Source organism: Canis lupus, chromosome 2, assembly GCF_003254725.2.
Source record: "Canis lupus dingo isolate Sandy chromosome 2, ASM325472v2, whole genome shotgun sequence".
NCBI classification, from domain to species: Eukaryota; Metazoa; Chordata; class Mammalia; order Carnivora; family Canidae; genus Canis; species Canis lupus.
Genome location: NC_064244.1, coordinates 33,620,276 through 33,636,321, shown reverse-complemented (window position 1 = coordinate 33,636,321; position 16,046 = coordinate 33,620,276). Strand labels below are relative to the sequence as shown.

At 48.5% G+C, this 16,046-nt stretch overlaps 1 protein-coding gene across 6 annotated transcripts in view; it reads right to left on the bottom strand.

The window, feature by feature from the left end:
- Positions 1 to 16,046, bottom strand: part of PSD2 (pleckstrin and Sec7 domain containing 2) — a 143,304-nt gene that overhangs the window by 52,934 nt on the left and 74,324 nt on the right. For 2 of the 6 annotated variants that reach the window (XM_049101681.1, XM_049101688.1), the window contains exon 1: positions 3,254 to 3,483. The exons of 2 other annotated variants lie outside the window; for them this stretch is intronic. In XM_049101681.1, the coding sequence (XP_048957638.1) occupies positions 3,254 to 3,307 (54 nt within the window). In that variant the 5' untranslated portion in view covers positions 3,308 to 3,483. Of the gene's footprint in view, positions 1 to 3,253; positions 3,487 to 16,046 lie in introns of those variants that run through there. 2 more of the 6 variants (XM_049101710.1, XM_049101691.1) reach the window with 2 other exon arrangements.

Below are 16,046 nucleotides of genomic sequence, written 5' to 3'. Positions count from 1 at the left end.
CCTTCACCGACTGGTCAATGAGCCCTGAAGGCCCCAGCTGTCAGTCCTCTGCCTTATATTCCCCCTCCGTCTCCCATTGTGATCCCACCTGGCCTCAAAGCCCATTGAAACCCTAAGGATCCTCCTGTGTGACTCTCCAGCCCAAACCTCATCCCTCTCAGGTCAGACCCTCATACCTGACAGCTGGCCTGAGGTCTCCACTAGGATATGCAAGGAGCAGCTCCAAATCATCCCACACAAAACTGACTACTTCCCTGCCACAGTAGATGCCATCACCTTCCTTCGGTCAGCTTAGGCCTAAACGCAGGCCTTGTCAGCCCTTGTTGTTGCCTCTCACACCCCGCATGCAATCCCTCAATAAAACCTGTGGGATCTACTTTCAAAACACGTCTTCAATTGGCCACTGCTCATCAGCAACACTGCCACCACCTGGCTGGTGCACCATCACCTCCCACCTGGACTGTTACTGTGGCTTCCTCATTGTCCCCCTGCTTGCACCCAACCCCCCTGCCCACATTCCCAACACAGCAGCCAAAGGGATCCTGTTCAATGTCAGCCAGATCCTGTCACCTCTCTGCTCAAAATCTTCAAATGGAGCAGTCCGAGTGGCTCATCGGTTTAGCGCCGCCTTCAGCCCAGGGCCTGATCCTGGAGACCTGGAATCGAGTCCCACGTCAGGCTCCCTGCATGAAGACTGCTTCTCCCTCTGCCTGTGTCTCTGTCTCTCTCTCTCTCTCTCTCATGAATAAATAAAATCTTTAAAAAAAAAAGATTATTAAAAAAAAAGATTATTAAAAAATTTTTTTTCAAATGGCTTTCAATGTCACTAAGAGTCAAAACAAAACCTTACCATGGCTACAAGTTCCTACGTGATGTGGGCTGTGCCACCTGTCCAACCTCACTCCTCTCCAGCCACAGGGGCCTCCTTGCTGATCCTCTAACATATCAGGCACATTCCCACCTCAGGGCCTTTGCACTTGCTACGCCCTCTGCCTGAAACACTCCTCCCCCAGGTGGCTGCATGGCCTTATCTCTTACCCCCTTCAGCTCTCTGCCTAAAATTCTACCAGTCTCCCCTTTGCCTGCTTGCTTCTCCTAACACATATTTATATACTACATGCCTACTTGCTTGTTCCGGTTATTGTCTGTCTTCCTACCACCACTATCATTACTGGACCATAAGCTCCAGGAGAGCTGGAAATTTGTTCTTTCACTTCTGTATGCCCAGGGCCTAGAACATTGCCTGATACATAGCAGGCATTCAGTAAAGCTCTCCAATAAAGAACACACCAACAGATAAAGAAGTAACTACAGATACTGAAATGTACTCTGAAAAAAAATGGAGATGTGACAGCAGCACGTAGCTAGAAGAGTGGGAGCTCCTTCAGCCAGGTGGCCAGAGGAGGCCTCTCTGAGGAGGTGCCCCTAGGGGCACACCATCCCAGCTCACACAGCACCACAACTTTCCCCCATCACACTGTGCTGTTACTGTCTAGACCAGATAGTCCAGGAGGGCCAGGACCCTTCTCATTCTTCTCTGGGTCCCCATTTCTCCAGAGCCCAGGGCCAGCATACTGTAGGTACCCAAAAGGTAATATAGCCAAAGAATGGATGAATGAAAGGTCATGGGCAAATCCACACACGAGCCATGGGACTCTGACAGAGCCCCAGGTAGGTAAGCTGTGTCATGAGGAGCTAGGAAGGAAGCCACAGAGGCCTAGGAGGGACTCCTGGCAACCTCAAGGTCTCATCTATATAATCCCCAACATTACCTCTGAGTCCTATGTTAGACAAGAGGGAGTATGGGGAGGAAAAGCTATTCCCATTGGCCATCATGTGGCCATGAGGATGATTCATCCATTTGTTCCACATTTCCTGAGCAACTACTGCATGTCTATGTGCCAGGCCTGGGGAAGGAGGGTGGGCAGGGCCCACAGTCCCTCCTTCCACAGCTCATCACCTAGCAGATGATTTCCCGGAGGAAGCATCCCTAACAGTAGAGCTTCCTGGAGCAGGCAACTTATCTGCTTTACCCCAGTTATCACAAAATGAGATCAGTTTTTAAGTATGAATTTTGCTAGGCTCCTACCTACTACCCCCCTGGTCTGTGAACTCCAAAGAGGACAAGAACTGTGTCTTGTTATTGCTGGATCCCCGGTGATCTAGCAAGGGTCTGGAGCATCGTAGGAGCTCAATAAATACTTGCCGAGTATTATTGTAAATACATGGGTGAAGAAATGAGGGGTAGAGTATAGGCAAGATCTGAGGATGGCAAAGATGTAGGCTTGCAGCCAAGAGAAGGACAAGTGGGAAAGGCCACAGCTGAGCAGGCCTGAGATGCGGGAGGGTATCCTGGAAGAGAGCTAGGACACGGGCAGGAAAGAAAGGGGAGCTGCCTGTCCTACCCCCATCCCCCAGCAAACAGGGCCCTGCCAGCCCGGTCCAGGGCTAGTGGACAAAACCCCATAAGGAGTGCCAGGGACTTGGAGTGCCTAGAGCCAGCCGGCTGCGGGCCCAGAGCACAGGCAAAGCCCGGCCCAGAACTTTGTCTGAAGGCCTTTGTGGGCCTCTGGGAGCCTGCCCAGGCGGATGCTGGGAACTGGCTTGGGTGCTGCGGCGTGGCACTCCCCGGCTTCCGGAGGTCCACCTGACCCTCAGGCCTGGGTTATGGGGGTCAGAGGAAGGATCCTTAGCCTTGGGGAGAGAACACCGCCCTCCCCCAGGAAGCAGGGGCGCCTAGGATTAGAGCGGCCGCAGATCCCACCCAGGGAAGCCGCAGCTCCGCAAGAGGGTGCACAAACTCCGGATTGGGGCCGACTCTCCCCTCGCCCACGAGTTCCTCTCCCCCCGCCCGCCCTCAGAAAGCCCAGGGACAGAGGGGAGGGCGAGGGGAGAGACGCGGAACACGCGGACTCCCTCCCGGGAGGCGCCTGGAGCCGCGAGCTCCCACGTTCCCGGGAAGGCGGCTCGAGGCTGGCAGCGGAGCTCCGCGCAGCCCGGGAGGCCCTCTGCTGCCCTCTGCCGGCCGGCCCCAGCATCTCCAGCGCGGCCGCGCCACCAGGCCAGCCGGTCCCGGCTCCTCCGCGCCGCGCAGCTCCCCTCTTAACTTCTCACCCAGAAGGGAAGAGCCTAGAAGTCGTATGGCTCTTCCCCGGCCCCAGCACCAGGCCCCGCCGTGCGCCGAGGTCCAGCCACTGGCCCTTTCTAACCAGCCTCCGCGCTGGGATGCTCGCTCCTTCTGGCAGCCCTTTACCTGGTCCAACCTGAGTATTTTCTCAACTTGACCCAGGCTGTCTCTGCAGGCCATGCTCTTCCAAAATACGGATGGAAAACAGGCTCCACTGACTATCCCATGGTGACCAAGGCCCCCTCTTCTTTGGAACTGAGGGGAATGCAGATACCTCTCCCCGCCGGAGCCGGGAAGGCAGGAGTCTAGGGGGCCAAGCTCCGATAGGCCGCCCTGCCCAGCCCCTTCCGGAGCCCTTTTTAAAGCAGGCTGTCCAGGAATGAGCTCTTTTGGGGTCAGGGCGTCACCTGCTGGTGTCCACAAGAACTGCACCTGCAACACAGCAGGCATACTTCCCGGGCCAGGAAAGACCTCCGATAATAACCCCAGCAGCTGATTTTTATTAAGAGCGCTCCGTGAGCCAGGTTCATTCTGAGTTCTTGGCGTTATCTCATTTCACATATTATCTCGTTTCATCCACACAGGAACCCGATGAGGTGGACGGCATTCATTCCATTTGACCTATGAGGACACTGAAGCTGGGAAAGTTAAGTGTCCTACCCCAGAACACATCTCCAGGACGCGGCAAAGCCCGTGTGTGCTTCAGCTCGCCTCTTTCACGCGCGTTGGGGCGGGGAGTGGGGGGAATGGCAGAGCGGGAGGTAACTCAATGGGGAAGATCTCCCCCTTCCTACTCCCTTACCCAACCTTGGGCACAATCCATCTCAGCCTAGCTTGCAGCTGGCAGAGCAAGATCCCTCAATCTGCCATGCCCCCGTAGAGTCCATGCCCCTCTCTCCTTACAGATTGGGAGCTCCTCTAGGGCAGGGCCAAGGCAAATCTTTTCCCTGTTGCCTCCAGTTAGCGCTAACTGAATGCTCAGGCCCTCTCCCCTATACTGCCACCAGAGCCACCCACCCCACACACGCTACAGGCCCTACTCAGCCCCCTCCTCACTCCCCAGTTCATGAGCTCAGGCAGGTACCATGTAAGCAGCTGCAAGGGACAGAAACTCTGTTCAATGAAAAGAGGCTCGTGTAAATGAAAAGTCCGGGAGCAGATCCAGCTGTAGGTGGTATGCATCAAGGCTCCTAAATATCTTTCTCCACATCTGTAGCTCAGTAGTCCTTTGTGTTGACTCTGATCCCGGGCAGGCTCTTCCAACAAAGTAACAAAATTGGCAAGGCAGCTCTGAGCCCACATCTGCCTTTGCAGGAAGAAGCCTTACCCATCCCAAGAAGAGAAGTAAAATTCTCAATATGCAGTTTCATTGGCCCAGACAGTGAAATATGCCCAGTCCTGAACCAATCACTGTGGCCTGAAGAGTCTGCCCTGCCCCCTGCCCACCCCGGGAGTGGAGAGTGGAATCGGCCCAGGCTATCCATACCCACCAGACCCATGGTGGAAGCAGATCCATCCCAAAGGCAAATGCGGAGAGAGCTCCCAGGAGCAGTAGGATGACTGCTGCCCAGTGAACAGCAGTAAAGTCCACGACGCCTGGCCAGGCCCGAGGCCCACATTTTCTTGGCTTCAATGACTATTTTAGATTGCAGATCTCTTCCAAATTATCACAATTACTTTCTTCATTCATTCTTTCAACTAACTTTTACTGAGGCCCTATATGTACTAAGCACTATTCTAGGTTGAATCCTATCAGTAGACAAAAGAGAGGAAAATCCATGACCTCCAGAATCATTTCTAGTGGAGGTGAGAGTAAGATAATAAATTAATTAATTAAATACAATAAATTAGTAAAATTTATAAGAGCGACCACGACAAATACTACAAGGGGAAATGGGGCAGCGTAAAGGGGATAAGGAGGGCAGACAGGATGACAGGCATTGCAACTTCAAACAGAATACTGCCAAAAGACTGAGAATGTGAATCTGAGCAGAGACAAGAAAGCAGTAAAGGAATTTGTCATGTAGATATGGGAGGGGAGGGTGATTTCCAAAGTCCAGGAATAGCTAGCACAAAGGCTCTGAGCTGGGAGTGTGCCTGGCACGTTCCTGGAACAGCAAGGTGCAAAAAGAACAAGAAGGGAATGTAGAGGATAAGACACAGAGAGAGCAGGGGCCCAATGATGCAGAGCCTTGTAGGCTATGTAAGGGCTATGGCCTTACATAGTGACATGAGGAACCACTCAAAATCTGGGGCAAAGAATTGACCTGATTTGACTTGCATTTTTTAATTTATTTTAATATTTTATTTATTTATTTGACAGAGAGAGAGCTCAGGCACACAAGCCTGGTGGGCAAAGGGGGAAGGAGAAGCAGGCTCCCAGCAGGACAGGGAGCCATATGTGGGACTTGATCCCAGGACCCTGAGATCACGACTGTCCTGCATCAGGCTCCTGTTGCTTCTCCCTCTGCCTATGTCTCTGCCTCTCTGTCTGTGTCTCTCACAAATAAATAAATAATATATATATATATATTTTTTTTTTTAAGTAGAGGAAAAGCAGGAAAATGTGGGAGCCTATAAGCTCAAGGCACAAATAATATCAAGGAGGAAAGATATGGACCTGATCAAATGGTCCTGATGGATTGAGTGAGATGAGAACTGAAAGATGACCAATGGATTTAGCAACATGGAAGTCACAGGGTCTGTACAAGAGCCACTCAAATGGAAAAGGTTGGGGGAAACCTGATTAGAAAGAGACTATGAAATAACAAGCTTCATAGTGGTGTTACACACAGCAGCCAAAAGGTGGAAGCAACTTATATGTCTGTTGACAGATGAATGGATAAACACATGTCTAATGCAATGGAATATTATTAAACCTTAAAAAGGAAGGAAATTCTGGATGTTAAGACACAGATGAACCTTGAAAGTATTAGGCAAAGTGAAAGAAGCCAGACACCAAAGGACAAATATTGTATGTTTCTAAGAAGTATCTAGAATAGGTAAATTCATAGAACCAGAAAGTAAAATAGAGGTTACCAGGAGCTGGGGGAGATGGAAAGGAAAGTTATTATCTAGTGGGTACTAAGTTCTTATTGGTATGATGAAAAAGTTCTAGAAATAGTGATCATGCCTGCATATTTTTAACACACCTAATGCCACTGAATTGCACACTTAAAAATGGTTAAAATATTAACTCTTATGCTACGTCTATTTTACCACAATAAAAAATAAGGTGGCCTTCAAAAAAAATAACCAAAAAGAATTTGTTGAGTACCTACTATACACTAGATACTGGGCCAAGACCTGGGAGCTATAGAGGGCCACTAGGTGCTCACATGGACTCAAACAAGTGCTACTCCAGTCCCATCTTCGTTTCCTTTGTTCTTTGGGCCCATGGGCAGATATCTGGGGACTGACTTGAAATGCTGATTGTGTGGGGATTCCAGAGAGCCATTTGATGAATGCTGTCCTGAGACCATAGTGGAAAACCACAGCTGGACCCAAGTTCCATGGCTTTGCAGCTGGTGGAGTAAATACCATCAAAGATTATGGCAAATAAAATAGGACAAGTACTAAAGGAGATCTTTAGAAGCATGCCACCACTCCTCACTTGGCCCCCGATTTACCTGGTCATAGGGGTTTTTGTTTTTGTTTTTTTAAGATTTTATTTATTTATTCATAGAGAGAGAGAGAGAGAGAGAGAGAGAGAGAGAGAAAGGCAGAGACACAAGCAGAGAGAGAAGCAGGCTCCATGCAGGGAGCCCAACGCGGGACTTGATCCCAGGTCTCCAGGATCACACCCTGGGCTGCAGGCGGTGCTAAACCACTCGCCACCGGGGCTGCTCTTGTTTTTGTTTTTTAATCAATCCCTGGGATTAAGACCTAGAGACATGCTCAGCATGTTTGCAGAAACTGGAAGATGGAGGGAAATGACATCAGAAGCCAGAAAGAGACAGCAGGTGAGTGGTTAAGATCATAATGTTGGGTGGGGGGCACCTGGGTGACTCAGTTAAACATCTGCCTTCCACTCAGGTCACAATTCCAGAGTCCCATGATTGAGCCCTACATCGGGCTTCCAGCTCAGCGGGGAGTCTGCTTCTCCCTCTCCCTCTACCTTTCCCCTGCTCATGCTCTCTCTCTCTCTCTAGCCCTCGTTCACACTCTCTTTCAAATAGATAAATAGAATCTTTTTTAAAAAAAGATCATAATGTCTGGATCCAAACTACCTGGGTTCTAATCCTAGTTCATTTAGGACTGTGCAGCTTGGGAAAGTCATTTACCTTCTCTGTGCTTCTATTTCCTCACCTCTAACATGGGGATAATAGAGCTCCCTGGTAGAATTGTTCTGAGAGAGGTCGCTGGCACAGGTCGGTCTATGTGAGTTCGCTACTCTCATCATTATCAGGACTAGCTGGAGGGGTAAGTCAAAAGTAACAAGATGGAATTTAATGTGGAAATTAGTGGAAACCCTGACATTCAGATTCCAACAAAGCCATTGTACAGTTTTAGGATCAAGAAGTCTTGGCATCCATCCACTCATCTGTGCATGAGAAACAGTCCAAGGTGTCCAGTGACTTCCAGGGCAACTGCAGCCAACCCTGTTATTATGACCTTCAGTGGTATTCACTGAAATATAGCATCCAAAACCAAGGAGGTGACAACTTCCTTGTATTATGAGCTTCAAACTCAACAATGGAAATCACCCTTTGTTGGTGGGAGTGTATAACCATTTTGTAAAAAGGTTGAACAGTTTCTTATAAAACTAAACATACAACTACCCTATGACCCAGCAAGTCCACTTCTATTTCAAGAGAAATGAAAACGTATGTTCACACAAAGACTTGTACAGGAATGTTCATAGCAGCTTTATTTACAATGGCCCCAAACTGAAACGAGCCCGAGTGTCCATCCAAGAGGCAAATGGGCTAACAAACTGTTATACATCCATACAATAGAATTCTACTCAACAATACAAAGGAGCAAACTACTGATATACACAATAACATGGATATATCTCCAAAACATCATGCTAAAAGAGTAAACCAGACACATAAAAAGTAGATACTGTATGATTCCATCTTTATGAAGTTCTAGCATGGGTAAAACTAAGCAGTTATGGAAAGAAATCAGAACAGTAGGGGTAGGGGTGAGCAGGAAACTTTCTGGAGTAATGGAAATGGTCTGTATCTTGGGATGCCTGGGTGGCACAGTCAGTTAAATGTCCAACTCTTGGTTTTGGCTCAGGTCTTGATCTCAGGATCATGAGATTGAACCCCACAGAAGTCTCTGCACTCAGAGTCTGCTTCAGACTCTGTCTCCCTCAATGCAAGCTGGTGCAGCCACTTGAGGAAACAGGATGGAGGTTCCTCAAAAAGGTGAAAATAGACCTGCCCTACAACCCAGAAGCTGTATTAGTGGGTATTTACCCCAAAGATACAAATGTAGCGATCCGAAGGGGTACCCACACCCCGATATTTATAAAAGCAATGTCCATAATAGCCAAACTATGGAAAGACCCCAGATGTACATCGACAAATGAATGCATAAAGAGGTGGTATGTATATACAATGGAATATTACTCAGCCATCAAAAAAAGAAATCTTACCATTTGCAATGACACGGATGGAACTAGAGGGTATTACACTAAGGGAAATAATTCAGAGACAGATGATCATTATATGATCTCATTCACATGTGGAATTTAAGAAACAAAACAGAGGATCATAGGGGAAGAGAGAAAGAAATAAACAAGACAAAATCATAGAGGGGGAGACAAACTATAAGAGACTCTTAAATCATAGGAAACAAGCTGAGGGTTGCTGGAGGGGAGGGGATGAGGTGATGGGACAACTGGGTGACGGGCATTAAGGAGGGCACGTGGAGATCCCTGGGTGGCTCAGCAGTTTAGCGCCTGCCTCGGGCCCAGGGCATGATCCTGAAGTCCCGCGATCGAGTCTCGCATCAGGCTACCTGCATGGAGCCCTCTTCTCCCTCTGCCTGTGTCTCTGTCTCTCTCTCTCTGTGTCTCTCATGAATAAATAAAATCTTTAAAAAAAAAAAAAAGGAGGGCACGTGATGTAATGAGCAGTGGGTGTTGTAGAAGACACTTATCTCCACCTCTGAAACCAATTTTACATACTATGTTAATTTAAATAAAATTTAAAAATTTAAATAAAATAAATTTAAATAAATTTAAATAAAATAAAAATTTAAAATAAAATTTAAATAAAATTTAAAAAGACTCTCCCTCTCCCTCTGCCCTTATCCCCCGAACACATGTTCTGTCTCTCTCCAAAATAAATAAATCTTTGGGACACCTGGGTGGCGCAGCGCTTGAGCATCTGCCTTTGGCTCAGGGTGTGATCCCGGGGTCCTGGATCAAGTCCTGCATTGGGCTCCTTGTGAGAAGCCTGCTTCTCCTCTGCCTGTGTCTCTGCCTCCCTCTGTGTGTCTCTCATAAATAAATAAATAAATAAATAAATAAATAAGAAATATTCTGTATCTTGATAGGATGTGTGGTATACAAGTTTATGCATTTGTCAAAATGCAATGCAAGCAAGGATATACATAGGATGTGTGCATTTCGTTATATACAGGTTTTGTCTCAAAAAAGCCAACAACCATACACGAATAATATACTCTAATTAGTGATGCAATGTTGCAGTGTTTCAGACTAAGTGTACCTGATATCTGTAGCTTCCTTTGACATATAGGTGAAAGAGAGGATGAACTGAAGAAGGGAGAAGTGATACACAGATAGTGATAGAACAAACACAGCATGCAATGTAAACTGTCAAATCTGAGCAGTGTTAACTGTAAAATGTGTTCAACTTTTTCATATGTTTAAAGTTTTCATAAGGAAACTTGGGAAAAGAAAGCAACCTATGCCTAAGGTTGGGGGAACCGGCATACACTGTTTTTAGGAACCAAAAGTGGTGCCATCTTTTGGGAAGCAATCTATCAACATGTATCAAAGCCTTGAGGGCACCTGGGTGACTCAGCGGTTGAGCATCTGCCTTCGGCTCAGGGCATGATCCCAGGGTCTGGGATCGAGTCCCGCATCAGGCTCCCTGCGAGGAGCCTGCTTCCCCCTCTGTCTGTCTCTGCCTCTCTCTGTGTGTCTCTCATGAATAAATAAATAAAATCTTTAAAAAAGGGGATCCCTGGGTGGCGCAGTGGTTTAGCGCCTGCCTTTGGCCCAGGGCACGATCCTGGAGACCCAGGATCGAATCCCACGTCGGGCTCCCGGTGCATGGAGCCTGCTTCTCCCTCTACCTATGTCTCTGCCTCTCTCTCTCTCTCTCTCTCTGTGTGTGACTATCATAAATAAATAAAAATTTAAAAAAAATAAAAATAAAAAAATAAAATCTTAAAAAAAAAAAAAAGCCTGAAGGTTTCCTACTCTTCAATCCCACAGCTCCACTGCTCCAAATTTATCTTAAGAAAAGAAAGATAAGGGACGCCTAGGTGGTTCGGTGGTTGAGCGTCTGCCTTTAAAGGGCTCAGGGCGCGATCGAGTCCTGGAATCGAGTCCCACATCGGGCTCCCCACAGGAAGCCTGCTTCTCCCCCTGCCTGTATCTCTGCCTCCCTCTCTCTGTCTCTCATGAATAAATAAATAAAATCTTGTAAAAAAAAGAAAGATAAGTGTGGGTAAAGATGTAACTATAAGGATGTTCACTACAAAATCAGTTATAATGGTAAAAAGTTGTCAACAACTCCAGTGTCCTAAGATAGGGTGTTGATTAAAGAAATAAATGGTCGGGGGATCCCTGGGTGGCACAGCGGTTTGGCGCCTGCCTTTGGCCCAGGGCGCGATCCTGGAGACCCGGGATCGAATCCCATGTCAGGCTCCCAGTGCATGGAGCCTGCTTCTCCCTCTGCCTGTGTCTCTGCCTCTCTCTCTCTCACTGTGTGCCTATCATAAAAAAAATAAATTAATTTAAAAAAAATAAATAAATGGTCGGGCACCTGGGTGGCTCTGTCCATTAAGCATCTGCCTTCAGCTCGGGCTGTGATCTCAGGGTCTTGGGATTGAGTCCAGCATCAGGCTCCCTGTTCCGTGCTTCTCCTTCTGTCTCTGCCTGCCACCCCCCATCCCTAATGAATAAATAAATAAAATATTTAAAAATATATAAAAATAATAATGAAGAAATCATGGTGTCATTGTGCTCTGGAATATTATGCAGCAATTAAAATGGTACATCACATATCTTTTCTCAAATGGGAAGACATTCTCTGTACCTATATAGTTGAGAAGGAAAAGCAGATCCCTGGGGTCACCCTTCTCCATGCCCCATCCGGAGACATAGGATACTCGATGCCCCACCCCATCCTACTCCCTGGAGCTCTTGGGGGCTTAGTTTCTCGTCCTCACAGCTGTTTCCACCGCAATCTTTCCCCATCTGCCGCTCACCGCCCCACACACTGTCCCATTGCCCCTTGTGGTTCCCTGGGGATACACCCCCTTCTTGCACACCTCCACAAGGTGTAGCCAGATCTTGCAGGGCTCTTCCCTAGGGGTTCAGGATTGCAGACTTCATTTCCCCCATCCTGAAGGGGGTAGCCACCAACTGGAACCCGGGTTTGCTTTGCTCCCATGACACCTGCCCCCCAGATCCAGGAGGAGGAAGGTGACTGAAGGTGAAAGCAAAAGGCTGTTGGGAGCTAATGGGGAGGGCAGTGCTCCAGAAAAATTTCCCCACCCCTCTAGCACAGCCCTTGGAAACTTGAAATTCTTCTTTATTATCAGAATGATTTCATATTCTTTGTCCCTTCCCTTTGTCTTCCAGAGAAAAACTTGTCTTCACAACAAAACAACCCTTGAAGATGGCTTTTTTTTAAATATTTTAATTATTTATTCATGATAGACCAGAGAGAGAGAGAGAGAGAGGCAGAGACACAGGCAGAGGGAGCCCAATGCGGAACTCGATCGCGGGTCTCCAGGATCACGCCCTAGGCTGAAGGCAGGGCCAAACCGTTGAGAAACCAGGGCTGCCAGAGATGTTAAGTTAAACAAAAACTACCTTCCTCCCCTAAAAGGCCTCTTCCCACCAGCTTTTACCTCCCATTTTCTTAGCACACGCAGGCAGCAGCCTGGAAGCAGAGTCCAAGCTGCTAAAGGGGGCTGCCTTTGGGTGGTGGAATTGTCAGTAATTTTTCTAATTTCCCTATAACAAACACATGTTCTTTTCTGTACTGAGGAAGAAACAATCACCGCAGAATACCCACCTGGAGTACACCCAGGGGAGAGCTGCTCAGGGCATGCAGGCCTGGGAAAGGTGTTCCTGGGGGGCTGGGCCCATTTAAGCTAGAGAGAAAGCTAGTGTATGACTAAGCAGGTATAGGCCTCTCTGCAGCCAACCAGGGCTTGTAAGCAGCAAAGGTATATGCTCTGTGCTGCGCAGGGTGAGCTAGTTCCAACAGCTGCATAGCACAAGAAGGCCAGTTCTCACTGATAGGAGCTGTCCTACCATGAAATGGACTGCTTTTTAAGGCAGTGAGCTCCCTAGTATATAACGCATGCAAGCAAGATGGGCAGCCCTCAACAAGGAGAGCTCTAGAGGGTATTTCTAGGCTGACCAAGAGAATGGCCTAAGGGTCTCTGAGGTCCCTTAAAGCAACTCAGAAAAGCTTGTTGGCCACCCTGACAAGACAAAATATCAAGGGCACTCAGGCCATTTCTCATATCGGTGCCAGAGGAGGCAGTCAGGGTGGATTTTCTGGAGGAGAAGGTGTGGTCATTGTCCTGTTGGCCCCTCAATCTCCAACCTGTGGGTACATATTTTACTGACTCTCTTGTCTGAAGTCTTTTGGTCCTTTCTAGATAAAAATGAACAGGGCCTCAGCCTCTGCCTTGTTGCATGATCCTGGATGAGTGCCAGCCTCTATCTGGGCCTCAGTCTACCTCTCTATTCAATGGGCTCAGCTGAAACCATCCATGTTTTTTTCTCCAGGGATGGCCAAGCTGCTAGTCACACACTTATATGAGAGAAGGGGAGTGAGGGATTGGTGCTTTTTTTTTTAAGATTTAATTTATTTATTCATGAGAGACACACACACACAGAGAGGCAAAGACACAAGCAGAGGGAAAAGCAGGCTCCATGCAGGGAGCCTAATGTGGGACTCCATCCCAGGACTCCAGGGTCATGTCCTGAGCCAAAGGCAGACTCTCAACCGCTGAGCCACCCAGGCATCTCTGGTGCATTTTTTTAAAGAGAGATTTTAGAGAGAGAGTGCATGCCAGTGCCGGGGGGGGGGGGGGGGGGGGGGGGGGGCGGGGAGCAGAGAGAGAATAAGAGAGAGAGAACCCCAAGCAGAGCACAGAGCCCAGGATGGGGCTCAATATCATGACCTTGAGATCATGACCTGAGCCAAGATCAAGAGTTGGACACTTAAAAAAAAAAAAAAAAAAGAGTTGGACACTTGACCTGACTGAGGCATCCAGGTGCCCCTGGTTGGTGTATTTTTGAGGGGGTCTCTGGTTGTATCCCAGCTTACAGTCCTTGGGACTTGGGCCTCATGCTCAGGAGAATCAGCAGAGGTGGCGGGCCCACAGAGGCAGGCCAGGGGTTCAGCCAGGTTTTTGAGAACCTCCTCCCCAGACCAAAGCATAAGGGAAGGTTGGGAAGACAACTGATGTTATGATGCCATTGTTACCTTCGTGATGGGGCATCCATCTGAGCTCCTCCTAGAAGCGCCCCAATCCTTCTTCCCCAGGGACCTCAGGGAGGGGCCTTAAGACCCAGCCTCCTTCCCCAGCCTGCACAGCCCTGCCCAAAGCAGGAGGGTGCTCTGAAGAGGTAGGGAGTGGTGAGGGCCAGGCAAGGCCAGGAGACAGAAGAACAAACCGACGCCCATCTGCAGAGGAACTCATTCAGGGTGGGGCAGTGGTTAGAGCGCTGGTGGTGCGGTCAGGCCGGCTCCGTCTGAATCCCCGCAACGAGAGACCTTGTGCAAGTGACTCCACTTCTCTGGACTTGTCAGGACAAAATGCAACGCCACCGGGACAGCGATGGGCTCCTGGCTTCATTTTATTCTCTCATGCCAACCACCTGGAAACAAGCCGCGAGCCCCCTCTGGCCCTGCCCTTCCTCCACAGCCCTACCCGCCCGCCCCTGTCCTCGGCTCGCGTCCTCGGCTGCCCCCGTGCGGCCCTTCGCGGAACTGCAGCCGCCCGCCTTGCCCGCCCAGCCCTAGGCCCGTGCGCCCGTCCTCCCAGCAAACGTGGGGCTTGGACGCGTCTCCTGGTCTCAGGCAGACTAGCCGTCGCCTTCCAGATTTCAAAGACTGGTAGCTATTCTCAGAGACGAGCCTCAACCCCTACGTATGGTCCCGCATCCTCCTCGCTGGTTCCAGGCCGGTGGTAGGAGCTTGGGAAGCCACCCTGCGCCCCACCCCGCCCCCCCTGGGGCGGCCTTTGTGGGCAGGAAAGAAGTGGACACGCACATTCTCGAGACAGATCACATAGTGATCGAAGCTTCTGGGGGTGTCCACACACACATACATCCACACACACATACCTCAGGCCTCCACATGCATACGTGTGCAAGGGCACACAGCCACAAGCGCCAGGCAACCATGCACCACACTGTCTTCTGTGTGCACACAGCCACATCATCACACACACGGCCCCTGCCTTTCCGTCCATCTATCCCTCTGTGCCCTGTGTCTCTCCCCTTCCCCATGACTTCGGGAAACCAATGCTTACCATAAATTGCAAATACGAACTCCTTTCCATGGCCTAAAGCCCTATCTACCCCTCAGACCACATCTCCCACCACCAACCCCTTGCCCATTATTTATTCACTATTTCTCTGGCAAAAATACACAGCACTCACTCACACTTCTGTTCCCTCTTCCTGAAATGTTCTTCCACCAGATCCTCCACTGGCTGCCTCCTTCCCTTCCTAAATACCACCTCCTTCCAGACCACCAGAGTTAAGAGGCTCCCTACCCTTCATTCTCTCAAAACATGTTTACTTCAAAATGTGCCTCCTAATCATTAGAGAAATGCAAATCAAAACCACAATGAGATACTACCTCACACCCATCAGGGTGTGACTACTATTAAAAAAAAGAAGAGGAAGAAAGAAAAAAACAAGTGTTGGCAAGGATGTGGAAAAAATAGAACCCTTGAGCACCATTGGGAGGAATGTAAAAGGGTGCAGCTGCTGTGGAAAACAGTATGGTGGGGATCCCTGGGTGGCTCAGCAGTTTAGCACTGCCTTTGGCCCAGGGTGTGATCCTGGAGTCCCAGGATCGAGTCCCACTTTGGGCTCCCTGCATGGAGCCTGCTTCTCCCTCTGCCTGTGTCTCTGCCTCTCTCTCTGTGTGTGTCTCTCATGAATAAAAAATTAAAATCTTAAAAAAAGAAAAAAGATCGAAAACAGTATGGTGGTTCCTCAAAAAGTTAAAAATAAAATTACCATAGGATCCAACAATCACTTCTGGGTTTATACACAAAAGCACTGAAAACAGGGTCTCGAAGAGATTTTTGTACTCCCACATTCATAGCAGCATTATTCACAATGGCCAAGAGGTGGAAGCAACCCAAGTGTTCATTGATAGGTGAATGGATAAGCAAAATGGGGCATATACATAAAATGAATATATTATTCAGTCTTAAAAAGGAAGAGAATTCTGACACATGCTACAACATGGATGAACCTTGAGGATATTATGCCAAGTGAAATAAGCCAGTCAGAAATATAAATACTGTATAATTCCACTTATATGAACTATCTAGAAGAGTCAAACTTGGAGTGTCTGACATTTGATCTCAAGATTGTGGGTTTGAGCCCTGTATTTGGGTGTAGAGATTATTTAAAAATAAAATATTTTTTTAAAAATAGAATAATCAGGGGATCCCTGGGTGGCTCAGCGGTTTAGCCCCTGCCTTCGGCCCAGGGCATGAT